The sequence below is a fragment of the Penicillium robsamsonii genome (assembly GCF_028829455.1).
Source record: "Penicillium robsamsonii strain IBT 29466 chromosome Unknown utg000002l_segment0_segment0, whole genome shotgun sequence".
Classification (NCBI taxonomy): domain Eukaryota; kingdom Fungi; phylum Ascomycota; class Eurotiomycetes; order Eurotiales; family Aspergillaceae; genus Penicillium; species Penicillium robsamsonii.
Window position 1 is genome coordinate 2,684,375 of NW_026643220.1, and position 25,024 is coordinate 2,709,398.

General features: G+C 49.0%; 13 protein-coding genes across 13 annotated transcripts; 7 read left to right on the top strand and 6 right to left on the bottom strand.

Moving 5' to 3' along the window:
• Positions 1 to 496: 496 nt before the first annotated feature.
• N7447_004272 (PI-PLC domain-containing protein) lies at positions 497 to 1,943 on the top strand (the record flags this gene model as incomplete). The annotated part of the gene is made up of 3 exons (XM_057228547.1): positions 497 to 1,016; positions 1,072 to 1,671; positions 1,723 to 1,943. The coding sequence occupies 3 exons, from the start codon at positions 497 to 499 to the stop codon at positions 1,941 to 1,943; spliced, it is 1,341 nt and encodes a 446-aa protein (XP_057087888.1).
• Positions 1,944 to 2,319: 376 nt separating this feature from the next.
• On the top strand, positions 2,320 to 3,210 carry N7447_004273 (peptide alpha-N-acetyltransferase complex A subunit ARD1; the record flags this gene model as incomplete). Its single annotated transcript, XM_057228548.1, has 2 exons — positions 2,320 to 2,686; positions 2,834 to 3,210. 2 exons carry the CDS (start codon positions 2,320 to 2,322, stop codon positions 3,208 to 3,210), a joined length of 744 nt encoding a protein of 247 aa, XP_057087889.1.
• A 252-nt stretch (positions 3,211 to 3,462) lies between these two features.
• On the bottom strand, positions 3,463 to 5,601 carry N7447_004274 (uncharacterized protein; the record flags this gene model as incomplete). Its single annotated transcript, XM_057228549.1, has 1 exon — positions 3,463 to 5,601. The coding sequence occupies one exon, from the start codon at positions 5,599 to 5,601 to the stop codon at positions 3,463 to 3,465; it is 2,139 nt and encodes a 712-aa protein (XP_057087890.1).
• Positions 5,602 to 7,031: 1,430 nt separating this feature from the next.
• N7447_004275 (uncharacterized protein) lies at positions 7,032 to 7,784 on the top strand (the record flags this gene model as incomplete). Its single annotated transcript, XM_057228550.1, has 1 exon — positions 7,032 to 7,784. The coding sequence occupies one exon, from the start codon at positions 7,032 to 7,034 to the stop codon at positions 7,782 to 7,784; it is 753 nt and encodes a 250-aa protein (XP_057087891.1).
• An 821-nt stretch (positions 7,785 to 8,605) lies between these two features.
• N7447_004276 (MFS transporter) lies at positions 8,606 to 10,304 on the top strand (the record flags this gene model as incomplete). Its single annotated transcript, XM_057228551.1, has 3 exons — positions 8,606 to 8,989; positions 9,047 to 9,622; positions 9,696 to 10,304. The coding sequence occupies 3 exons, from the start codon at positions 8,606 to 8,608 to the stop codon at positions 10,302 to 10,304; spliced, it is 1,569 nt and encodes a 522-aa protein (XP_057087892.1).
• A 176-nt stretch (positions 10,305 to 10,480) lies between these two features.
• Positions 10,481 to 11,572, bottom strand: N7447_004277 (bZIP transcription factor; the record flags this gene model as incomplete). Its single annotated transcript, XM_057228552.1, has 1 exon — positions 10,481 to 11,572. One exon carries the CDS (start codon positions 11,570 to 11,572, stop codon positions 10,481 to 10,483), a length of 1,092 nt encoding a protein of 363 aa, XP_057087893.1.
• Positions 11,573 to 12,244: 672 nt separating this feature from the next.
• Positions 12,245 to 13,387, top strand: N7447_004278 (uncharacterized protein; the record flags this gene model as incomplete). The annotated part of the gene is made up of 1 exon (XM_057228553.1): positions 12,245 to 13,387. One exon carries the CDS (start codon positions 12,245 to 12,247, stop codon positions 13,385 to 13,387), a length of 1,143 nt encoding a protein of 380 aa, XP_057087894.1.
• A 532-nt stretch (positions 13,388 to 13,919) lies between these two features.
• On the top strand, positions 13,920 to 14,705 carry N7447_004279 (alpha/beta fold hydrolase; the record flags this gene model as incomplete). Its single annotated transcript, XM_057228554.1, has 1 exon — positions 13,920 to 14,705. The coding sequence occupies one exon, from the start codon at positions 13,920 to 13,922 to the stop codon at positions 14,703 to 14,705; it is 786 nt and encodes a 261-aa protein (XP_057087895.1).
• A 497-nt stretch (positions 14,706 to 15,202) lies between these two features.
• N7447_004280 (zinc finger MYND domain-containing protein) lies at positions 15,203 to 16,071 on the bottom strand (the record flags this gene model as incomplete). Its single annotated transcript, XM_057228555.1, has 4 exons — positions 15,203 to 15,280; positions 15,339 to 15,426; positions 15,480 to 15,990; positions 16,053 to 16,071. 4 exons carry the CDS (start codon positions 16,069 to 16,071, stop codon positions 15,203 to 15,205), a joined length of 696 nt encoding a protein of 231 aa, XP_057087896.1.
• A 985-nt stretch (positions 16,072 to 17,056) lies between these two features.
• N7447_004281 (uncharacterized protein) lies at positions 17,057 to 18,091 on the bottom strand (the record flags this gene model as incomplete). Its single annotated transcript, XM_057228556.1, has 1 exon — positions 17,057 to 18,091. One exon carries the CDS (start codon positions 18,089 to 18,091, stop codon positions 17,057 to 17,059), a length of 1,035 nt encoding a protein of 344 aa, XP_057087897.1.
• Positions 18,092 to 18,593: 502 nt separating this feature from the next.
• Positions 18,594 to 19,876, bottom strand: N7447_004282 (uncharacterized protein; the record flags this gene model as incomplete). Its single annotated transcript, XM_057228557.1, has 4 exons — positions 18,594 to 18,851; positions 18,900 to 19,060; positions 19,113 to 19,715; positions 19,774 to 19,876. 4 exons carry the CDS (start codon positions 19,874 to 19,876, stop codon positions 18,594 to 18,596), a joined length of 1,125 nt encoding a protein of 374 aa, XP_057087898.1.
• Positions 19,877 to 20,628: 752 nt separating this feature from the next.
• N7447_004283 (uncharacterized protein) lies at positions 20,629 to 21,209 on the bottom strand (the record flags this gene model as incomplete). Its single annotated transcript, XM_057228558.1, has 2 exons — positions 20,629 to 20,803; positions 20,899 to 21,209. 2 exons carry the CDS (start codon positions 21,207 to 21,209, stop codon positions 20,629 to 20,631), a joined length of 486 nt encoding a protein of 161 aa, XP_057087899.1.
• Positions 21,210 to 22,801: 1,592 nt separating this feature from the next.
• On the top strand, positions 22,802 to 24,235 carry N7447_004284 (flavin monoamine oxidase family protein; the record flags this gene model as incomplete). The annotated part of the gene is made up of 1 exon (XM_057228559.1): positions 22,802 to 24,235. The coding sequence occupies one exon, from the start codon at positions 22,802 to 22,804 to the stop codon at positions 24,233 to 24,235; it is 1,434 nt and encodes a 477-aa protein (XP_057087900.1).
• Positions 24,236 to 25,024: the final 789 nt, after the last annotated feature.

Consider the following 25,024-nt stretch of genomic DNA (forward strand, 5'->3'; position numbering starts at 1 on the left):
AAAGTCTAGAAGAAAAGAGCAGATTTAGGGTTCAGTGGGATGACGTTTGTAATATCCCTTCTGGGCGTGTTTTACCTTGTTTTCAGTGGATTCACTAGCTTTACTCCGTATTGGATTCAAAATTAAGAAATTTCTATCAGATCGTCGCGTCTCCCGTGAGATCGTCAGTGGCTGAATACTAGCGTGGCCCCTGGTCTGCATGGCCGATCCTATCCTACAAACACGGCGTGTAGGCGAGGGCATTAGTGATTCAAATGCAAGAAAATGGAGTCTCAAATTGGTATATTCAAGGTATATCAGGTAAAATAAAAGTCATATGAGACAAACGATCAGGCAGCAATCGGAAGAGCAATCGGCGCAGATCTCAGCCCACTTCGCCCCCTAAAATGATCTAAAAATGTCATTGGCCTGGTCGACGTCACTGAAAATCTCGCTTAGGTAAGTTCAAGTATTGGATTCCCAATTCCTCCTATCTTGCGCTCATACCATACACACGATGAGGCCTACAATTCTGTTCGCCTTACTGGCCATTGCCGTGGCCGAGTCGACCGAATCCTCCGAGTCCGGCAAGACTACTGATGGACCTACGGTTGTGTCCGTCACAACGCCCGTGGCACTCCCCTCGGGTAGCTACCTAGACCCCAGCACCACAATCACATTGAGTGATGGCGGAAAGTCGGTCGTTGCATCGACCCACAGCAATGGTACGATGACTGCCTCCAACCAGACCGTAATGACCACAACTTCCGACTCCTTGACTTTGCTGGTGGGCGGTGGAGGAACGACGGTGGTCGGGAATATGAGCATGAACGCGACTGCGACTACGACTGGGACAGCTACAAGGACCCCTGTCGTCAATACACGGCCATGCAACAGCTACCCCGAGTTCTGTGTTAGGAAGTATTCCAACATTACCATGGTTGCAGCGCACAACAGCCCGTTCGTGCGCAAGAACAGCGTCGCCGCCAACCAGGTGCTGGATGTGACATCGCAACTGAATGATGGAATTCGCACGCGTCAGTGGAGCACTGCATTAAACTATTAAAAAGAAGCAACTAACCTATGGAGTAGTGCAATTCCAAACTCACTACGAGAACGGCACAATGTACCTATGCCACACAAGCTGCCAATTGCTCGGCGTCGGCACCCTCGAAGCATACCTGACAGAAGTCAATACCTGGATGCGAGCGAACCCCTACGACGTGGTGACCTTCATCATCGGCAACTTCGACTTTGTCAAGCCCGGTAACTTTACCGGCCCGATCTACAACTCCGGCCTAAAGGACCTCATCTACACCCCAAGCAAGGTCCCAATGGCTCTGAATGACTGGCCCACGCTCTCGGAAATGATCCTCGCTCGGAAGCGCGCAGTCTTCTTCATGGACTACGAAGCCAATCAGACCGCGTACCCGTGGCTGATGGATGAGTTCTCACAGGTGTGGGAGACGCCCTTCTCCCCCACCGACCCCAAATTCCCCTGCACGGAGCAACGCCCACCGGGTCTGTCCAAGGAAGCTGCTAAGAACCGCATGTACATGGCCAATCACAATCTGAACCTGCAGTTGAATCTCGGGTCTCTGAGCATGTTGATTCCCAATACTGCTGAGGTTAGTGGGACCAATGCTGTGAACGGCAGTGGTAGTCTCGGCGAAATGGCCAGGGAATGTAACAGTAAGGTTTACATATATCTCATTGTATTTTTGCGTTGCTAACTCGGAACAGAAACCTGGGGTCGTCCACCCAACTTCCTTCTGGTGGATTACTACAACTATGGCAATTTCAACGGCTCGGTCTTCGAGGTCGCGGCCGAGATGAACAATGTCACTTACAATGGTAAATGCTGTGGCAAGACGTCTGGCGCGCTGCGCGAGATTTCTGTCGCTGGTATGTCGACTGTGATTCTGGTGGCAGTAGGAGTGCAGATGATGATGTCTGCGTTTTGATTTCCACGATATCCATGACTGTATTTTGGGTGCATGACCGATCCGGTCGTTGGCGCTAGGTTTTTCTTTCTTTTCTACCGTATATATCGCATTGTACTGGATATGTGATATAGTACTTCTGTACAATCTTGTAGTTATTCGATCTATACATTATACATAAATAGAACTGTCAGCCAGTAGGCGGATACAGTTCACTAGAACTCGAAGAATAAAATAGTTCCAAGCCAAATCTTCAAATCTTATGCAATCCAACAAAACGTGTATCCAACCCAATATCGAAATCCCATCCATCCCCGACATCACATGACCTCCCCACCGCACCGCCAACTCCAAAACGCACCCCCCCCTCACCATCAACACCCCCCAAACCGCCAAAATGGTCGACATCGTCCCCCTAAGCAGCTACCCGTCCTACATCGACCTCCTCCCCTCAATTCAAACCTGCAACATAACAAACCTCCCCGAAAACTACTTCCTAAAATACTACCTCTACCATGCCCTGACCTGGCCGCAGCTAAGCTTCGTCGCGGTCATGCGTCCGCGCGGAGGATACAAACAAAGCTCCACCGGCGCCGGAATGGCGGGCAATGTCGCAGGCGAGTATCCAAAGGTCGTTGGATATGTTCTCGCGAAGATGGAGGAGGAGCCGACGGATGGAAACCCGCATGGTCATATTACCAGTCTGAGTGTTATGCGGACGCATAGACGGTTGGGAATTGCGGAAAAATTGATGCGCATGAGTCGTGAGTTTAATTCGTTTGAATTGATTTGAATTTGAATTTGCTCTTGCTTTTGCTTTACGTGGATGCTTTTGTGTTACGTTTGCTTTGTATCTGTGTTTGAGCTTGCATCTGCATCGTTATGGACCGGTTCTAATGCTATGATTCCAGAACGGGCAATGGCCGAATCTCACCGCGCGCATTTTGTCTCGCTACACGTGCGCATGTCGAACGTTGCTGCGCTGCGATTGTACCGCGATACTCTTGGCTTTGAGGTCGAGAAGGTTGAGGATGGGTACTACGCCGACGGTGAGGATGCGTATGCTATGCGCTTGAATCTTCAGAACATGTGGCTGGATTGGAAGGCGATTGAGAAGCGGGATGCGGAGAGTAATAAAGAGAAGAATGGGGATGATGATGGACATGAGGATGAGGGAGAGGAGGTTGGAGATCTTGGGAAGAAGGATGCGGAAAAGATGATTCGGGTTAAGGTTGGGAGGGGACTGGGTGTTGGTGACTTGGTTGAGAAGAATGAGGCCAAGGCTTAGGGGACATGGATGTGCATATAAATGCTCTTTGTATGTGTAGAGATCTGTTTGAAAAAAGTTTCATTTTACATATGGAATATGTAGAGATGCAAGTTGTAGTTCGCGATACTATGTATCAATGTGAATCGTAACTTCGTCGACTTGGTCGAGGTTTGTACACATCGAGAAGAAGCAAAATTTCCCAAGGGAATATTGAACTCCAGGCTAAAAACAGAACTAAAAAAAAAAGATCAATAATTCAACTTTGCCAGATCATTTACTTCCCGCATCATCCTTCTTCGCCTTGCGCGGCAACAACATATCCTTTAACCGACTCGGCGTATCAGCCGGCTTCCCTTTCTTCCCAGCGGCAGAGTCCCCAGAAGGTATCGATTCTAGCGTACTCGGCCGGGAGCCAGCGGGGGATGGGGGATTGGAAGCAAATCCAAAGCCGACAATGGAGCTAGTCGGCGTAGAGACCGGACTAGGCTGCGTTCGTGTGTTGACCGGACGTGCAGGCAAGGGTGGGTTAGGCCGAGAATCCTCCAGCTGCAACGCCCCAAGCTGCTGATTCAGCGGCTGATCATACATATTTTTCGCCTTATCGCCGTCATTAGCGCGAGCTTGTCGGATCTGGCGGCGTCGAGCACGTCGGCGTTCACGTTGCTCGTCTCGTGCTCGGCGCAGCGTGTCCTTGAACGCTTTCTTGGTAGCGCGCATTTCTTCTTTGATTGCGCGTCTATCGACCGAGTTACGTTGTTGCTGCTCGGGTGAGTCCCAGCGACCCCAGTCGGCGTCGCCGGATTGTTGGTTGTTTTGCTGGCTTTGGCTGAAACCGGCTCGCCAGTTGGTTTTACCGGAGAACTTGGCTTCTCGGCGGGACTCTTGTAGGACTGAGAGTTGCCGGCGGAGATCGACGGCGGCGTCATATAATACCCGATCGTGACGATCATCTAGAAGTTCTAGCTGAGTGCGCACCGTGGCAAGGTCTGAAACGCCCAGGTCCGATGTTGTCGAGATGGAGTCAATTGAGCTGAAGGAGGACTCGGATGAGACGGAGCTCACCGATACTCGCCTGGTGCGTTCAGGCGTAGGAGGCTCGATCAGAAGCTGTTCTGTTGATGGCTTAGGTTTGTTGCTATCGATCTGACTACTTGTCTCAGGCCAACCCGTCGGGTTAGGACTTGTCACCGGGCCGGGGCTTTGAATGGGTGTCATTGGGATGTTGGCTATGGGACGAGGCGAGTTATCCCAGGCTTGCTGAGGATGGTGACCACTACCGTATGGAGGTCCAACCATTGGTGCTTTTCGACTATGAAGCCTTGCCTGTTCTTCAATCCAGCGCCCATGTGCAAGAGCCTGCTCCTCGACTTGCCGTCCATAATGTTGTGCCTGTGCACTGATGTGGTCTCCATATTGTTGCGCCTGTTCGGAGAACCGCTCTCCATATTTCTGCGCTTGTGATGCGATCTGTGAAATCCACCCGAGGGACCCACCCTTGGAGATGCCGTTGTTGGAATATTGCGGTTGCTGTTGTGGATGGTTCCAATTGTTCCATTGCCATGCGGCTTGTGGTGGATGGGGGTAATATTGAGGTGGTTGGTTAGGAGATATGGGGGGAGGGTATGGAGGAACACCATATACACCATACGGAGATGGAGGCACATGTACTCGGGGATTGTGGAACATAGGAGGCATCGACCAAGGGGTAGGTGCAGGAACGTGCTGCCCAGGCACTGGCGACGGACCATTTGGATTTCGAATTGGCTGGCCCTCTATTGACCCCGTTGCCGCTGGGTAGCATCGAGGACATAAAGCGGACGACGGCGCCGAATCAGGTTCGCCTACATATATAAAGACAATATGTGTAGCGCGGTACCCGAAAAAACATTCGTTCCATTCAGCAACAACGGCAGCGATTCGAGCCCTCCGTTGCTCATCAGTCTCCTGTGGGCGATCCTTGCGGTCTCGTCTAATTTCTGCTCGTAATTGGCGCGGGAGATGTTGAGAGGATGCAGCTAGTCCTAATTGCGGCGGAAATAGATACTTTAAGAAGGTATCCCAGTCCTGCTGGGTAATTTCATCTAATCGCGAGGCCCAGCACCGCGGCCGTCGGGGGAAATCTTTGGCTTGGCTCCGAGGGTAGATGGTCATATGATGATGCAGAAGACCCCGGCTCTCGTCTAAGACCGAGGGAAGCCGTTCCTCAAAGTACGCAGCGGCGGATCTGAAATGCGTCGGCACGACTGTCGGTTGTGTCGGGACACGAGAGCTACTGGCATCCTGCGTTGGAGACGCACTCGCCCCAGGAGGAATCGGGGCTTGAGAAGGATTGTTGTTTCGGCTGTTTGCCGGTGCGAGTAATGGGTCGACGGGCGAGTATGGGGGTGGTGGAGCCTCCTCTTGGTCCATTTTGAGAGGGCGGTTATGGTCGGCCAGGGTATATCAAAAGACGGCAAGAATGTAGTAACCTAGGAAGGGCTACAGATCTTCTGTCAGACCCGAATCCACATGCTGTGATAAGATAACAAGGGCCTGAGGGGTGATGGCAGGCAGCAGAATTGCTGTAAACGGCGGACTGTCAGCGTAAAGTCTTGGCGCATCATTTTGGAGAGACGTTATGTCCTACCTTGAGATTGGACGAGTGGTACCAACAATGACAAAGGTATACTGAGACCTGATGAATGGGGACAGACGAAGCAGGCGGAGTGAAGAAAGTGACATCCCGCGGTCAGGAGATTGGTAGACGATAAGATAAGCCCTATCGATTGCCAAGGACTGGACTGGACTTGGAATATGTTTCTAATATTGAACAAATTTATATTTGAAGGATGAAATATAAAAGATTCGTTACTGGTGATTAAAATGACCATTTTTACACCAAAGAGTAAGGTGTTTGGTGGTTCGCTGAAGTTATAAACGTGGTTTAGGCTAACGTACTATATAATTTATGAGCATTACTATACATACAACCCCACAGCCCACTTTTTTAATATCTGCACATGCAGTTAAACTAAGATTATCGATATTGACATGCTCACCATAACTGGCCCAAGTGATGCTTGTTTAGGGCACACAACTTTGACTTTACGTCAGGTTGTCACCAGCATTGTTGTCAGAAAGCGGCCCCGGAGAGAAGACCATTGGTAAACAAGTATATACATACCTTCAAGGATGAGTAGCTTTCAACATTGCAGTATGAAAGCATGTAATGAACACTAATGTAGTATGTATAGGTCTATATTGTTTCATCCCCAGTCCATGGGCTGGTGCCTTTATCTCAGTGACGGTGGGCACACTACTAGTGTCAGCAGAATCATTATTTGAGCGGTATACACAGCACCTTTGAATATATTCGCGTAAACTATATATCGAAGCGGTGAATTATCAGTGAGGTTCATAGTTTGAGTGCCATACCCATCCACGTGGACCTTTCGACTTTCGTCTTCCTCTTTCTTTAGTTCTCCTCTCCTCCCTGGGCCTTCATTCTTTTTCATCAATCTGCAGTTGAATGCAGTTGCTATCAGCGTGAAAGATCATTCTTGGTTTACAAGGCTACACAGTCGTCCCCACTGCGGCGAGAGACCTGTTATCGTCTGATTCTCTGGCTGTCGACTGAAAGACGACAAGAGGCGTGCAGAGTACCAACACACGCCGCCGTGACACAGTGAAATATTTGATTCAGTTCATCGACACAGTAAGTTGCCGAGTTTTGACTGTGAGCAATTTGAAAAAAAATCTATGAGCTAATGTGGTGGGTTTGTGTATAGTCTTTCCCGAATACCCTCTCACTTTACAACGACGGGCACCCAGTCGACAAAAGCCATTCGCTCCACGCCAAGATGTCTATTGAGCACACTCGCGATTGGTCGACTCTGCTCCCAGCTGAGAAACCGAATGGACCAATTGACCAGGCATTCCAGCTCCCAGACATTGAGTGCTTCACGCTGTACCGGTTTCCCTGTGTTCTAAGTCATCCATCCGGATATGTTACCTGGCGCAATGAGATCTATTACACGCTCAAGATCCACAACCTCCATCGGCTCATTGACTCTAGCATTATGCGCCCTTACAAGGACTCGCCCAATGCTAGGAAATGGCAGAATATGTCGATAGAGGTCCGCAACTGGATAGCATGGAACATGGATCCAATCCTTGTGCGTATGATTATGAAGGAACAACCTCGGGCTCAGCTTGCAGACGAGTTCATGACGGGTGCGGATGTGGTTCTTCGGCAGTTCACTCGCAGTCTCGAAGCCCCCGAGGATGTCTCCGATGTTCTACTCAAGTTCATCGGGTGCCAGCGAGGACATTTTTCCAGTGCCCGGTGGTTTGTTCACCGTCTTGTGGAGTATTACACACACACCTTGAATATGAAATTGAGAATTCCGCCATTCGTCCCCCTGTTGATTTTGTTGGCGCAGATTGAGGGTGATGTGGGAGCAGCCTTTGTTAATCTGAGATACGAACGATTGGAGGACTTGAACAACATTGCCGAGGACGTTACCAAAGGGTACTTTGAGAACGTTTACTTCGATGTGTTGGAGTACCTCGATTCGATGGATCAGTCAAGCCGTTTGATTGAAGAGAACTGAGAGTGCAACAAGAGACAAGAGCATGCCAATGACATGGTCTTTGTCATGAGGTGATTCAGGCCCTACAAAAGGGCGCTTCACTCAGTCGTTCAAATATGAAGTGTATTCGAAGACGTTGAGAAGGGAATGAAAGTGACAAGGCTGTTTTCCAGAGGTTGTTTTGCACCGTTGCCTATGGGAGGAACTCTGTAAGGGAATATGCCATTAATTGTGTAGCTTACATCAAATGAAACCTCTCCTTACTATCAAACCGTTGAGTTATGCGCATTAGAATAAGCATAAGGTTCCACGCGACAACAGAGAGGCCCCACCACAGGGACCACGAGACTTGTCTCCAGCAATGATTCAGCGCCTGGGGATTGGCCGTATTGAATAGATGTGATTGGCTGGCAAACATATATAAGTGGAGCACCGAATCATCGCTTGCGCCGAAGGAAGGCTCGAAATTAAATACTTCGTCGGCTTACCTGAATCCTGCCAATTTATGAGCCCTTTTTATGAGTATAATAGCAATTATGCGTTAGTATAACACCAATAACAACGCCAATTTCGGTGCATTATTCCGTACACAGGAGACGAACGTCCCAGGTGGAATTTATACAAACGGATATCTCCGCTGATCGTAACCTGTTCTATTTTTTTTCTCAAGCATCTTACCTTTATATCTCATCGATTCTTCCTTTTCTTCCACTCGTTTAATACTGTTTACCCTTGCCTCTTCTTGGCACGCTTATCTATTTCCTTCCCCTCTATACTACTCCGACGCGCCAAGCGTCTATCCCTATCTATATTTACAAACACTTTGAAGCTTGTCGCCCATCATGGATACTCTCCAAAAAGAGCCCATTTCAGCCAATGCAACTCTCAATGAAAGGGAAAGCATCAGGAACCAAACCCCAGACCTCGAAAAACAGTCAACAAATCAACCTACCGACACATCAGCACCAACTAAAGAACTATTCCCAGAAACAGACCTCAGCCGCGGAATAGTAGGTTGGGATGGACAAGATGACCCCCACAATCCCCAGAATTTCCCCGCCAACAAAAAATGGGCCTTGCTCTCCCTGATCAGTATCATGACTCTGATCTCCCCGCTGGCCTCGAGCATGTTCTCACCCGCCATCTCATACGTGGCAAGGGAGTTCCAAGTAATGGATCAGACGATCTTGTCGTTCAGTGTCAGCATCTATATTCTTGGCTATGCAGTAAGCCCCACCCAGCCCCCATCATATATGCAGCCCAATCTGACATGACGGATCTAGTTCGGCCCCCTTCTACTTGCCCCTTTGAGCGAAGTCTACGGCCGCCGTGTCGTGCTCAGCGGCGCTAACTGGTTCTTCGTCGTCTGGCAAATTGGCTGTGCGCTTGCACCCAACATCGAAACCCTCATTATCTGCCGTCTCTTCGCTGGCATCGGCGGTTCAGGATGTTTAACTCTCGGCGCGGGTGTGATCGCAGATCTGTTCCCCCGCGAACAGCGTGGCATGGCAACCGCCGTCTGGGCTATGGGACCACTCATTGGACCTGTGGCCGGGCCTATCGCGGGTGGATTCCTTGGACAGAAAGCTGGCTGGCGCTGGGTGTTTTGGCTGTTGCTTATTGTTGGCGGTGTTGTGTCGTTTGGTGTTGAGATTCTGAACAAAGAGACCTATGCCGATGTTCTTATTCGCTGGAAGACCGAGAAGCTTGCCAAGGAGACAGGGAGGACGGATTTGCGCAGTGCGTATGACACAAACCAAGAAGCTCTTGGTTTGAAACAGACACTGGTGCAGAGTTTCAAGAGGCCAATCTTGTTGTTGTTCAAGTCGCCGATTGTGTTCCTTCTATGTGTCTATATGGTGAGTCTAACTTCGACCGTGATACACAAAGCTATGCTTTCCAAAATTCGGCTTACTGACATTCTATTTCCAGTCTTTCATCTACGGTCTGCTCTACCTCTTCTTCACCACCATTCCAGGCGTTTTCACCCAGCGATACGGCTTCTCCGTCGGTCTCTCAGGACTTGCATACCTTGGTATTGGCTTCGGCTTTATCGGCGGTCTCGCAATGATCGCCTTCACAAACGACCGCATGGTCATGGCCGCGACAGCAAAGAACGGTGGCAAGTTCGAACCCGAGATGCGTCTCCCAACGATGATCATCTTCGCCTGCGTTCTGCCAATCAGCTTCTTCTGGTACGGTTGGTCAGCCGAAAAGCACGTGTTCTGGATTGTACCCATCATTGGAATGTTCCCCTTCGGAGTCGGCATGATGGGCGTGTATATGCCCATCCAGACATATGTCATCGATTGCTATCCCAAATATGCCGCGTCCGCCAATGCCACTTTGACAGCCACTCGCTCCCTGGTTGGAGCTTTGCTTCCCCTTGCTGGACCTCAGATGTTTGCTGCTCTAGGTCTCGGATGGGGCAACTCATTGCTCGGGTTCTTGGCTTTGGCATTCATCCCGATTCCTATCATCTTCATCAAGTACGGCAAGGTGATTCGCGAGAAGTGGCCCGTGAATCTCGACGGTAACTAGGCTTGAGCTGCTCCTATCTTGAACGGCATCCCACTCGCTCCTCATCAACCTTGTCGGTCTCCATGATCGGGATGGTGTTTAACGACCCACATATAGAAGCTGCATAGGCATAATTATAATAGAATATAATAGAGCATAATGAAAAATAAATTCCTGCACTTGAACGTTGTCATCACTTACAAAAGCTCAATCACAATTTGATTGATATCCATCCCCTCCACAAGATCAGGATACCGTCTAATAAAGTCCGGCGTAAGCCCCCACCCACTTTCACTCGTGAACAACTCATAAAACGCCTTTTTAATACACAATTCATTCCGCTCATCCCGCTCAAGAATTTTCTCATTCCAAGGCCATCGAAGCTTAACACAACAAGCAAGGAGCCCAAACAGGTAATCCCTGTCCTTGGCATATAAATGCCATCGTCGAATCAGGTTGAGCCTCATCCTTGGCCACGGCATGAAATCCAACACAAGAGGATGCGGGATCGCCATCTGGCCCTGTACAGGCTGGAGGAAGACAGGTAGTCGCGCATAAGTCTCCGGACTGGGCGCGATGACCCATCGCGAGAAGTGGTAAGTCAGCCAGCCAGTACCCAATCTCTCTGGATCGCGGATTGGGCGGCGTTGCAGGGCCGTGTGGATCATGTCTGCTAGCGCGTTTGTTTTCGTGCCATACAGGAGGTCTAAAGGGGAATTTGGGGTGTCTGGACAGGGGAGTATCAGTTCTGGGTCGACGAGCCACGGACACGAGATCATGGTTCGTGTGTTGAAGTCGTCAGTGTGTGGCGGGATTTGTTTCCACAGAGGTGTGATTTCAGCGGAAAGGGGTTCCAGAGATGGGGATTGCATATTTGGTGGAGTTGATGCAGCGGATATGGGGGTGTTGAGGTGGCTGTTTATCCCGTGCTGGGGGGGTATTGATTCATTGAAGTTTGTCTGGAGGGCGAGTTGGGCTTCTCGGTCGTTTATCTCCTCATACAGCGATGACAAGCCATGACTGGGGCCATTGACGGAGCCTGGCTCATCCAGTTCTGTCTCCCAGGAGTTTACGAGAGACTTTAAGCTCTTTTGACGCGTGAGAAGAGTTTCATTTTGCTGGCGGAGCCCATTGATTACTTGGAGAAGCCGTTGTACGCCTTGGTCGCTGTGATGCTGCTCGCAGTACGCCACCCGTTCTTCGAGCTGAGCTGCATGTCGCAACTTCTTTTCGCGGAGAGTCTGCTGTGAGCGACGATCTCGGAGGCGCTTTTTCTCCTTGGAAGACATTGGGTTTGACGCGATGTCGTGGAACGACGGGATCGGCAGTTGCGAGGTGCGGGTTATGCATAATCCGGCAGAAGTGGACATGCATAATATTTATGCAGCTATCTACTTGGCGGCATTTCTACAGTCTATATTTCTACAGGAGCTATTGCGTCGGACTGGTAGAAACAGACACTTCTCGCCTACCAAAACAAGATAAGCTAAAAACTTTGCAGCAGCACTTTCGGTCTCACTTTGGATCCTTGATTTTGCTTTTCAATGTCGGCTTCGTTTCCCCTGAGGCGAACTGCCTTTCCCTCAATGACGATATTGATGATGGATTTGCGGTATCCTATAGTAGTTGATCGTGCATTATGATCTTCACTTATGACCTTGATCATATAGAATACTGGCATTAACAGTATATCAAAGGAAGACTTACAAGCGAGTGCAAAGGTATGGTGCTTTTGATATGAGGGGTGTAAATATAAACTCACATGTGAGATTTTGCCCGTTTGATCCGACTCCAGTATCCGGTTTCAAAGAAATCCCATTATTCCATTAAAGGGATCGAATACAACAGTGAAGGGGTGTCGAAAGTGGTAGGGTCTTCTAGCGGTGTTATACAGATCTGGGCACTCAGATCAGGCCCCGTCTCTCTTTTTGTTTCCACGGACTTGTGCTATCTGACCTGTCATGGATCCCTTTGCCACTTTCTCTCCGGAGGTGGTTGCGTTGATCCTCGAATCGTGCTCCGACTTCGCTTCCTTGGATGGATTACTGAAAACATCTGCCCGAGCGGACCAGGTATTCCGCCAATATTACAAGACGATTACTGAAAAAATCATGAAAAATTGTCCTATTATCTCCCAGGGACTACAATATGAATTTCGCAATTTCATACTCCTCGAAGCAGGAAAATTCATTCCCTCAAGCCTGCCGGAGCTTATCGGTGGCGCTCGGACGATAACCGTCATGCCACTTTCTCTACCTTCCATCCACTCTTTCGATGCTGTACGAGAAGCCGTGAGTACTGCAGCGAGCATCTATTTTGCCGCCTCTGCTTGCTTGAGTCTTCTTTTGGATCGCCTAGCAGCAGCAGAGCCACGGCGCGTGGTCGGCCCTGTCAGCGCTGCTGTTGAATGGGTTGAGGGAAGATGGCCCGAGCCCCCAAACGAAACATTCCGAGTGAAGTCTCGTCCTCTGTCCTGGTGTGAGATTTATAGAATGCATCGCGTGCTATGGACTCTTGCGACATTTCAGTGCGTTCACCGCGCGGCAACCATTCGGTGGCCCTGGTCCTCAGAAGACCGGAGTCAATTTACGGAACAATACGTCGACTACTGCCAGGGTAGATGGAAACTCGAAGAATTGCAAACCGCCTCGGAGTGCCTGAAAGTTGTTTATCCCGAAGAGACAGTTATCCTCGACCTACTTTACCCCTTCCTGGTGTCCATTCCTTCTGCGGACAACTCAGCCAGACCGGCGCGTTTGTCTATACCGGAGCCTCCATCCCTCACAACTATTAATTCAGGGAGGTTGTGTGTTTGGTCCGCGGCCCGGAGAAATGGAGCCATAGGTTCTCATGGCATCCTTTGCCGTACCCATCGGTTTACGAAAAATCCTCTTTTGCATGTGGATTTCGGGGCCTATAGACGGATTGGAATCCCAATTTGGGATGATGTGAGATTACATCGGATCGGGCTGGTACCTGCTCCTGGGAATTTGCCTTCTCTTGTGGGGGCTGGGCCACAGGGATTAAACGAAGCAATGTCAATCTGCACATACTACACATGGTGGAGTTTAGCCAATGAGGGGGATATTTACCCCTCTACCTGATTCCTCAATAGCCCATTTATCAAGGGATGAGCGCTCACTGGTGTAAAGGATGATGACCCCGACAACGCTGCCCAGGTGGGTTCTCGCTTATGCGTGAGATGCGGAGAATTCTTTAAACCTCTTCATAAAATGTTTCATAGATAGACTAGCTGACCAGTGGTCTAACTTTTACCTTTACTTTGCTCCTGCTTGATTTCACTGCTTCCATACCACGAGCGCCGATCGAGGTCTTCCTCGTCTGATGGGAGAGTACGCGATTGTCTACTAGATTGGCTTATGAAGTGTCATAGTCGCCATCTAGCCTTTTGATCGGCGTGCAGGGTCGCGTGGTAAAGAAAACCTATTCAATGCTATTTTCCTACAAAACCAAGATATTTAAACACGGGAGCTTATCGATCAAGCTTGGCTAAGTGGATGGACCTTGGGCCATATGATTGGCGTTTGGATATTGAAGTAGCGGAACACGTTATGCGGGGGCCGAAATCGCATTTCTTCCTTGGCGTATCTATACGGAGTCTTTTCTCCAACGGCCATGTCTACCACTGACAAGCTACACCATACGGTGTATAACCCGATAGGCCAAACTACCGTTGTCCTGATCCATGGCGCCCTGGTGTCCGGCCTCTACTGGGATCTGGTCATCCCCCACCTCCCCAATTCTTACCACCTCCTGGTCCCAGATCTCCCAGGACATGGGAAATCCCCTGCACCATTCGCAGTGGATCTCTCAGTCCGCCTAATCGCCGACATGATCCGCACACACGCTATCAACGGCTCGGCTCACATCATTGGCCACAGTCTAGGCGCGCAGGTCGCCATCCGTCTAGCCTCAAGCGATCCCGACGTGGTAAATTCTATCTTCATCTCGGGCTTTGAGATATTCCCCCAAACATCATTCACCCCGTATATACCATACGCGGCATGGGCCATGCCCAGAATTGAAAATTGTCTTCCTCGTTCTTTGATCCGCTGGGCAATGGATGGTGCCGATATCCCTCGCATCGATACAAGTACCTGCACACTCGATTTATGTAGGCAACTCGTATTGCCAGAGACCCCGACACAGTGGCCGTTGCCATGGTATGCGCGCACCCTCATTGTTGCTGCAGGGAAAGGCGGGTTGATTCCCACTAATGATCATCCGCATGATGCTGTGAAGCTGATGGAGATTGGGAGAGAATTGAATGCAGAGACTGTCGCGTATACACATTTGAGTATGCGACATCCGTGGAATCGACAGGAACCACAAGTATTTGCGGAAACTGCTGAGGCGTGGTTTGAAGGGAAGGAGTTGCCGGAGGGGTTTGTGAAGCTTTAGCGATGCTCTAGTAGATTTCTCCTTCGCGATCTTTGAATTTATTATCCATAGGTGGTGTAATCTTGTAGCTATTTAAAGCTTGCAAGAGCTGCGCTTGATCGCGGTTGAACTGCATAAATTACAATTGTTGAGATAATTGCATCGGTCAAGGTTGCAATATGAGAGTACTAAAGCTTTCTTTGGGTCTACAATATGGATTGCATTTCCTTTTTATGGTATACAGAGACTACATTTGGGGTGCAGTAACACATATTTTCTATTTATTCCCGTCCTAGTACGACAACAGAAGTAGGCAAATTGTATTTGGAAATTAACTCATGGAATAAATCTGGAGAAGAGCAGATACCAGTCCTCACATAAGGAATAAAGTCGATCAATATGTCAAGCAATGCTTAGTCTTAAATATCGCAAACATAGAGATGAACAATTAGGCACAGGGCAGCTAGAAATATCGAAATACTGGCCACAGTGCTATTGGAATCCTTCAAATGGTGCGATCAGACGTTCAGGATAAAGCGCTGGCTAGGGGGAATGCAGCTCACTCGGTGCTCAGGCCATTGGACATGCTGGCAGTCCTATGAGGAATCAATATTCACGAACATAACCTAGAAAACAAGGTTATATTTTGCTTACCTTGCTGCAGTATGTCGCGACCTTGCACCTCTTGCATTGCAGAGGCTTATGACCGATATCAGCCTCAATCCTTCCACACTTGAAGCAGCTATCAAGGTCGTTAGCATAAAGTGCATGTATTCGTCTGCCGAGGTAACCAACCTAGGCTCCTGGAAGCTACGCGCAACACCCGGCTCGTATTGATCCAACGCCGCAAGGAACTGAGCCTTTCCTGGAGTTCTGAATCCATGGTCAACGAACAGCGTTCGGCGTGGGGTACAGTTTATTTGAGGCACCAGATCACGTAGATGTTGCAGATCTGCTGCGTTGATGCGAGCACCAGCGCGCATCATGAGAGCACCCAGGATGATAGTGCGGTATTTGAATTCTTGCAAGAAGTCGTCTGGGTCGTTTTCCTTGGCGCGAGAGGTAGCGAAAAGCTGTTCTCCGAGGTCATCGGTGTCGAGCTTCTGGCGGATGTACGGGACGGTGATGTTAGCTAGCAAATCGGCATATTTGGCGGTGCTGTAGTTGGCAAGAGCGTCTTCGGGTGCAAACATGTCGGTTTGATGCACCATCGCACTCAGACTGTGCTCCCAGGAATCGGTGTCAATATCTAGGTCTCTGGCCAAGGTGAGAACAGCGTCAAGGTCTTGATCGCCTTCAAACAGACCTAACATAGATGTTGGTTAGGCCGGGGATAGAGTAAAGGGGACCAGAAACAGTGATACTGACGCCATCCCCATCGACCCATGATGATCGTCTGATACGTGTGACTGTTTTGCGGAGCGTGAGACTGGGTGGATTAAAGCCTGGGACCTGAAGTTGACGACAGAAGAAGGTCCACGGCAGGAATATACTTAATAATTAAGGGAAAGAGAGAGACGTGTGTGTGTGGAGGAACCGAGCAGAAACTTGAAGAATAAAGGCACAAGAAAGAGGAACGGCCAATAAGAGAAAGTGTGGTATAGCACGTTTGTTTGGCTTTGTGAGACATCCATAGACTGTGAGAGACAAGCTGTTTGTCTTTTCTTTTGCCGTCTCAATACGATGGTGTCCCACATATCATATGTGGAAGAATAAAATCTACACTCTTGCCAGTGATGTTCTATGTTATGCGGCCAATTCTGCTTCTACCCATAACATCAATAATGGGGGATATATCAAAAATGACAACAAAAGGACATCTAAAAGGACCACAGAAGTACCGAAAGGACTTGAGAAATACGGTGGACTAGCAGAAAACGGCCAGACAGCTGTGAGCATATGGATGGATATAATGGAGGGTTCAATCATTCACCCCCAAGATCCTGGCTCCAAATTACCTAGCTTTTTTTAAACATGCGGAATGCTCATCGACCATTCGACAGTCGTATAACAACTGACCGGAAGGGCTCTCAATGACGTAAAAGCTAGAGCCATGATGATCAGACGTAAAAAAACGTATACAAAAAGGCAAAAAAACATAGTCAACATGAGCATCCGATACATCAAGAGTTTGCGAGCATTGAATGCCTTCGTATAGAAGGAAAACAGGTTTCTTGACTCAAACCAAAACACATACGTAGGTATGGTACTTGCTAGGCTGTAAATACCAATCATGGCAATGCAAGCAAATGATGAGACAAGCCACATAACTCGTTCAGTTTCGGTGGGGAACGGGAAATTCCATCTATAAAGAACGGTCTGTGTTAGTAAACCCATAGCAGCAGTCTATATACTCAAGAGTAGACTAGTATTTACCCGGCGAGGTGAATACCACAGTAAAGGAAAGCAACAAAGGTATTGACAGCAGTCACAATGCATCCGTGAGATGGCTTATAGTGACTGGTATATGGGGCCTCGTCTGCGATAGCGTCAATTTCCCAGGTTGCGCTAAGAAAGAATCGAATACCCTGCGCAAAAATAGAGAACACGTTCTCTTTCTTTATTTGCGCACGGATGTGAACCCAACCACGAGGGTTTGTCGCCGTGTGATTGAGAAGATCGGTCGGTATATCCTCACGATTAGATCTGACATAAATCGTGATAGGTGTGGTCATGTCCTTTGGTTTGTACCACCACATGGCATACAGCAGTAAGCCACAGGCAATATAAGCGACTGTCGCCAGTTCGATTGGTGCAACCTGCAGAGAATTTGCCCATCGTGCGATTATGTCCACCAGGAACCAGGCAGCTTGAATGACAGTGAATGCTTTCCCCAAAGAATCAGATTTAGCACGGTCTTCAACATCGCGATCGTGAAAGTCCACGTCTTCGATTATGCCAGCCTGAATGAACGGTTGCATGTCGCTTTGTCGGAGGATGTAGATCCACCCATCCTGGGTCTGCAAGGCAAGCCCACCAGCAAGAATACAGAAACATTTTCGAAGCGTCCACTCGGTGAGAAATAGATGGGGATTGGTAGAGTCTTGGTTTTTCACTTGCTCCAATGGCCTAGCCCGTTTAGACAACCAAGACTCCCGGTCCACTGATTCAAGATACCGGGCTCTCTGTGCTTGGTTGCACACCTGCTTCAATAAGATTGCGCGGTAAAGCCCATATGAAGCGTGCACAAACACATACTCTGGGAAAAAAACAGCGAGGAGCCAATATAAGAAGTTTGCAATAATTATTCTCACAGTGGGTGAGTTTCGTCGAGGTAAATCTGGGTGTAGGACTGTCCAGGTACAGGCGAATATCGTTACCAAACAGGACCACACCAGAGCCCATGTAGAACGATTGCTGTCCTCTAACTGCCAGCTGACCAGAGCTGTTGAGTTGGAAGCGGCCATGGACCGGCGTGTGAGGTGTGTGAGAAGCAGGAGACCGAGAACCAACGCATTGCTTGGAAACCGGCCAGGGAGAGCTTGTGGTCTCAACGGGGTTTATTTCAGCGCGATCAACATCAGGGGCCGGTGATGAGGGGCCACATGCAGGTTGATCTATAGTCACGTGTGTAAAAAATAAACCTATTCAGTGCTCGAGCTAGTGCCTTGGCGTTGGGGTGAGACTTGAAAGAATAGTGTAGAACGGCGAAGTTGGTTTTGCACTTGGCTTTACTATTTGGGAGGGTTCCAACATAGGTAGAGTCAAGACATCTCTTGTCACTACAAAGGAGAGAGAGGTGATGAATGTGAAAGTATCTACTGACAATCTAAAGTACTGTGATATCCTACTTGCGGCGAGAAGCTAATATGGTCATGATTATAGATGTGACCCTGAATCCTCAATTTGACTATATAGATGGGTCTGTATATCTTGAGCTATTACCATTGATGTGGGTGACTGCTTCGACTACTTCTGAGGTTTGATTGCAGTCGTAGGCTCGACATAATCGAAATGACCGAAGCCCTCGAGGAAGGATACGTGCTGTGGACCCTGGGGCATAAAGCCAGCCAAGTTGAGGAAGTTGTGCGGGAAGCCGAGATCAAAGTCGTAGGCCTTGTCAACCTCTGCCACATCCTCGGGAGTGAGCTCCAGACTCAAGGCCTCAACATTGGCCTTGAGATGAGAGATTTTGCGTCCGCCAACTACGGGGAAAATATACGGAGCCTGAACCGGTTAGTGAGATAAAATTTTATAAGATCAATGTGCTTTTACCTTCTGTAGTGTATAGGCAAGCGCAACAGACGTAAGAGGAACTTGATGGCGCTTCGCGATAGCATCCAAGGCGGCTGACACCTGTTCTTCGCGACCAATCTTTATATGAGGCGTATGGCGGCCGCCTTCCTTGGGGGCGGCATCGGGTGAGCGGAAGTACCCTATAATCATTAATATACAGAGAAGATATGTTCATAGTGGAGAAAGACTTACCACTGCCGAGCACACCCCACGGGTGAATAGCCATACCCTCATCCCGAGCCATGGGGATGATATCACGCTCGAGATCACGTACCATAGCCGAATACCGGCCCTGATAGACCGAGAACGGACGGAGACCATGTTCGCGCGCATAAGCATTAGCCTTGGTAACGACCCAAGCGGGCGTATCGCTGATCCCCAGATACAGGACCTTGCCCTGCTGCACGAGGGTATTGAGTGATTGCATCAGCTCAGGGATGGAGGTGGCAAAGTCCCACGCATGAACATAATACAAGTCAATATAATCGACCTGAAGACGCTTCAGGCTGTCATCGACAGCCACGCGCATGCTCTTGGTGCCCGTGCCACAGAAGTTGCTCTGCTGTACGGGCTTGCCGAAGATCGGGCTCAGCGTGTACTTGGTTGAGAGCACAATCTCTGATCGTCGGCCTGTCTTCTGCAGCCACTCGCCGATCCACTCTTCGCTCTGTCCAAAGTGGTACATGTTGGCGGTGTCGATGAAATTGCCTCCCAGGTCGTAGTAGGCGTCCAGGAGCTCGAATGCCTGCTCCTTTGTACATTCGCCCATCATGCCCTTCCAGTTATCGCCCAGACCTGGATAACAATTTGTCAGTATACTTTTTGGTAGAGAAAGCAAAAAGGGGATTCTTACTCATGCCGCCCAGCGACAGCGGGCTGACACGCACCGATGCTGAAGGGGCCAGCAGACGGTGGCGGCCTAGGACACTCTTGGGAGGAGGAGGTGGAGGAGGCATCTTCTTGGATTGGATTGGTTTGGATGTGGATTTTGCGATAATAGTTGTAGAGCTCTAAAGTTTCAGTTCACTCAATCTAGGTCTTCGAGATTTGATTCGAATGCCGCAGAGGGGGAGAGGCATCGTCTTAATAACTTGAAGCCAAACGAAGCCATCGCATGGTCAGTCCCTCTGAGATCTGTTTTGGTGTACGGCTATAAGCGCTTAACTCCGTCTAGTCGAAATTCATCAGGGTCCGATGGTACATGAATGGGGTCGGCTTTTGTCGGCTTTAGCCTTTAGCATCATCGCAACCCCAGTCACCCTTGTCGGGTTTGGGGTTAACAGCGCAATCCTGTGTCTAGTGCTTAGCAATCCAACTAAAAAGCTCATTAATATCAAGGGCCACGGTATTTGATTTTACTTAAGTCCGTCCATTTTCTCTCTTCTGTGCTTGAAATTCATCAACCAGGGTCCAATGGTACATGAAAGTCGGCTTTTGCAACCCCTATCAAGGTGACCAAGCCTTGTTTCAAGTGCTTATAAACCAACTAAACTAGTTGAGTGAAATTTTCTTGATTAAATCTATGACAAGCATTATGATGAATTGGCTGAGTCTAGTTAGGTAGCTTAGTACAGAGATACCGCAGATTGAAGAAAACGCAGACCCGAAAGATGACCATGGGCAATCCCACAGCGTATCGATGTATTATTTCCTGGTCCCCAGAACGAGTACCATGTAAAATGTGACCTTCTGCTTCCCGCGCATCGGCTCAATCTCCGCATAGCTTTCGCCGGCTTGGTCCCGGTAGTGCGGGTACACCGTAGGCCTTGACGTCGTCAGCGTGCCACATGTGTGCCCAGAATTCCCAATCCACGACGTCGTGGGCGATTTCGCCCTCTGCGCGGTGATTGATGGTGTGAAATTCAAAGTCGAACCCCTCGGGACTGTCGAACAGCAGCGGGTAATCTCAGTTTCACATGTGGCGCTCCACATTCTCCCAGTCGCCCGCGGGGAGGGCAATGTTATCTAGGAAGCTAACGAGACCTTCAGCTCCGCGTTGATGGAAGGGCTTACCGGGGGTGTCTCAGGAAGCAGGAATCGGCAGATGCGTGTCACCATACAATTGCATACCGGGTCTGAGAGGATATGGTGTCTGTAGAAGTAGATGGTTGCAGCTCTACCGGGTCGCACCAGGCCTTGGAAGGCCTTCAAGGCTCTGGGGGCATCGAGGAGGGGCATGCATTCGCTAACGACGAGTAAGTCCGTCTGCTGCAAGTTCGCGGGGAGACGAGCAGTGAATAAACGGTCCTCGCATCTTCTTAGCATCAGAACTTGGGCAGTGGCATCCATTGTCTGTGCAATTAGAAAGTCCCAGGCTCCTTGCGTCCATATGCCAGATATCGTTTCGAGAATATTGACCTAAATTTTATAGATTGGGGGATATATCTGACGGAATCTTTTTGGTCGGCTCCGGCAGACTTTTGGGTCCATCGCCTTTTTTACGAGATATTTCTAGACGTTTAAGAGATTATTTTCATCCATGTATGAATGGTGATTTACGGCAGCTAGTTAGTTTGGACAATGTAAAACGTATGACCTCGTGGGATGGTATCTGCGCCGTGACACAGAGATGTAAGATGAAAGACAAAAGAAAGAGAAGAGTGAGCAGGTTAGCAGAGATGGAGAGATGAGAAGTGAGAAGTGAGATATATCACAATGTTTGATTAAAAAAAAAAAGGAAGGTCGAATAAGATGAACCCAAGAGGCTAAACAATACACTCGAACACGCCGCCCTAAACACCATAGGGCTTCTCATAAGGTACCGTACTTATACGCCTCTAGTAAGCCAAGAAATATCCATCTTTTACTCCTTTTTAAACTATTATCAAATACAAAAACATCTTGTGGGAGTTTATTTGAGATGTACCTTTGTTGATCGGATTTCAACAGAACTTGGAAGTCACATCTATGAATTCCAAGGGGAATAGCAAATAGCCTTGGGGATGGCTTTGTAGATGTTCTTATGGGATCTTATAGGATAAGAGAAAAAAAATTGAAGTGTAGGGAAAATTGAAGTATAGGGGGAAAGAGAGACACTTTAGCATCTCTTTTTGTAAAAGGGTTTGGTGAGTCGCAGGGTCGACCGACAACCATGGCTAATTTCTTTCGGGGGCACCTTTTTGATGCCCTTTTTGTCCCTTACAGGTGTGGAAAGCGATGGGGCGGTCGCCGCAAGGCCACGGCCACCTGGGGGATACTGACTTTGGGATTACTCTTCTATATATGATGGCATCGTGATCATATTACGGGGTATGGTGCCTGACTTTTCAGGGTAGATATTGCTTATTTGTGGGGAGAAGGCTTCTCTCTACTAACGTTCCATTATGGCAAGCCATCAGAGATTCCAGCGGACTGTGGTGGCAGTGACATATTACGCGAAAGCAGGGATTCGGCCACAAGAGAACAGTGAAGCATCGTCTTCATCGGAAGACGAGTACTCGGAGATGGAGACGTAGAGACATCAACTTCTCATATTGTGCGTCGCTATCAGGTTAGGTGATTTCTGAACATGAAACAAAGATGCCAGGCTCCATGCCAGCAATAATAATTCTAATCCAGAGATATTTTGATCCGCTAGCGTTTACTTTGATTAGCTACATCTACAGAGCGATATTCTCTGCCCTGTCCTATTCTCGCTTGTACTACACTAATGACAATATGCTGCTTCTAGGCCCATTCAACTGGGTTGATTGTAGTATTCGGTACTTTTTGGCATTGGGAAGTAGTCGGCAGTAAAGTGAGGTGATAAATAGAAGCCGTCCTTGGAAACCCCTACAAGTAAAAAAGGCAATCGCAAATTGTCTCATATACATTGAACCATTCATCGATTAAATACGAGAATAATTATGCGGCTATTTCACTCCAAATCATCCACCAGTGCAATGCACCGATTCCTGCTAGCACTCCCCTATTGCCATGCACTGGTTGCAGCACCCTCCCGCGAAGTCGACATCGCCATCATTGGCGGTGGCCTATCCGGACTATCCACCGCCAAACAGCTCGCAGCAGCCAATAAATCCTTCGTCATAGTAGAAGCACGAGACCGAGTCGGTGGCCGCGTCCTCAATTCCAGTCCCACAGGACATTACGCCCAAGAACTAGGCGCCGAATTTGTTGCACCAACCCAAGACCGCGTGCTGGCTCTCGCAGCCGAACTCGGTCTCCCAATCTACAAGACGTACACGGTGGGAAACTCAACCTTCTATCGAAACGGCACGGCGCGTCATTACCAAGATAACCTGGGCGGTATTCCTCCGGTGGGAATAAGCTCCCTCGTCGAACTTGCATCGTTCATGAACGACATCAATACCCTAGCAAGCGAAGTGGACCTAGAAGCCCCGTGGAACACCCCGAATGCCACAGCGCTAGATTCAATGACTCTAGAAACATACGTCAATTCCCGACTATCCACATCCGACTCGCGCGCTCTCCTCGACGTCGCCATCCCAGCCATCCTATCAACCGAATTGAAAGAACCGTCTCTACTATATTCGTTATGGTGTATAGCCGCCGCCGGAAACGAAACGGGACCTGGGACCATCAACCGACTCATCGGAGTCGACGGCGGCGCACAGGATAGTCGAGTGAGCGGTGGAACACAGTTACTCGCAACATTACTCGCCGAGAGACTCAACTCTCAAAACATCTACCTCAACACACCCGTCCGCAAAGTCCAGCTCCAATCTGAATCCAACTATCTAGTCTCGTCAGACGACCTCACCATCTCCGCCCGACATGTCGTCCTCGCCATGTCCCCACCTCTGATAAGCCGCATAACATTCGATCCCCTCCTCCCTGCCGGCCGAGACCAATTAAACCAGCGCATGCCAATGGGCGCACTTGGCAAGGCCATTGCGATCTTCCCGGACGCCTGGTGGCGGGCCGAGGGACTCAACGGCGCAGGTGTGAGTGACACCGGTTCGATCCGAGTGACATACGACAACTCGCCTGCCGATGGCTCTTTCGGGGCGATGATGGGATTCATCGAAGCGGACGAGATGCGCAAGCTTGATTCTGCAAGTGAAGACGAGGTCAAAAACCAGGTCAAGCGGAGTTTTGCTAATCTTTTTGGTGATCGTGTGAATACTGCTACAGATGTTCTTGTTCAGAGGTGGGATCTTGAGGAGTTCTCGCGTGGTGGTCCTAGTGCTTTCATGCCGCCGGGTGTTTTGACGCAGTATGGGGTTTGTTTGCGGGCTCCGGTTGGGAGGATCCATTTTGCTGGGACGGAGACTTCGCTAAGGTGGATTGGGTATATGGATGGGGCTATTAGTTCGGGAGAACGGGTTGCTAGGGAGATATTGATGGATTGGTGAATGGGAGGACTTGATTAAGGGGCTTTTTCTAGTGGAGATCTTGAGGTTTGTGTAAAATTGCCTGAAAAATGGGATTTTATATCCGAATCCCTGGACTTCCATGCCTGTTTTGAGACACGGGTAGGTTTATTCTAGTGTTAGTGCATTGCTACGTTCATTTTAGGTGATCAATGTCATCTTTTGGTCATCTTTCGGGCATATTTTTGTGCTCGTCTGAAGCCCCGTGGAGGCAGAGTTTGGCATCCCCACTTTCACCTTCGCCGAGACAGTAAAAACCCGATTATTCTTCAAGCCCGGGCCGTCAATGTCATGCAGTAGCTCAAGCTCGGCGCTCTAGGAGAAAGGAGTAAGAGGCTCAGTGCAGTTGTATTCAGCTAGATCAAATTTTAAACATTGAACATAAAGTTGCTGTCAAATGTGTCTAAACCTCGGGATCTACTCCAGTATTATGCACACACTGCTCCACTGGGGATTCAATTCCATCACCGTATCTGGAAGTATGTTATTCTTTTCATACTAAGCTAATCTATGAGAATAGTGGGCCGCATGAGCGGCCTTGTGTTCTTTTGGTAATCTTCTCGGGTGGTCTTTTTACATGCGTTTCTTTCCGATAATCTCTCCCCCTGCTCAGTTGTACGGTTAGACGACACACGTAGGCAGGAAAGAGGCATGAAATGCACAGATAAAATTTGTTTCCAAGTCTTTTGACTGCTATAAGAACAGCCCTAATGTCTAATTTTTTCAGTCTGATTGCCGGGTGAACCGGAGATATATAACTGGCCATCACCC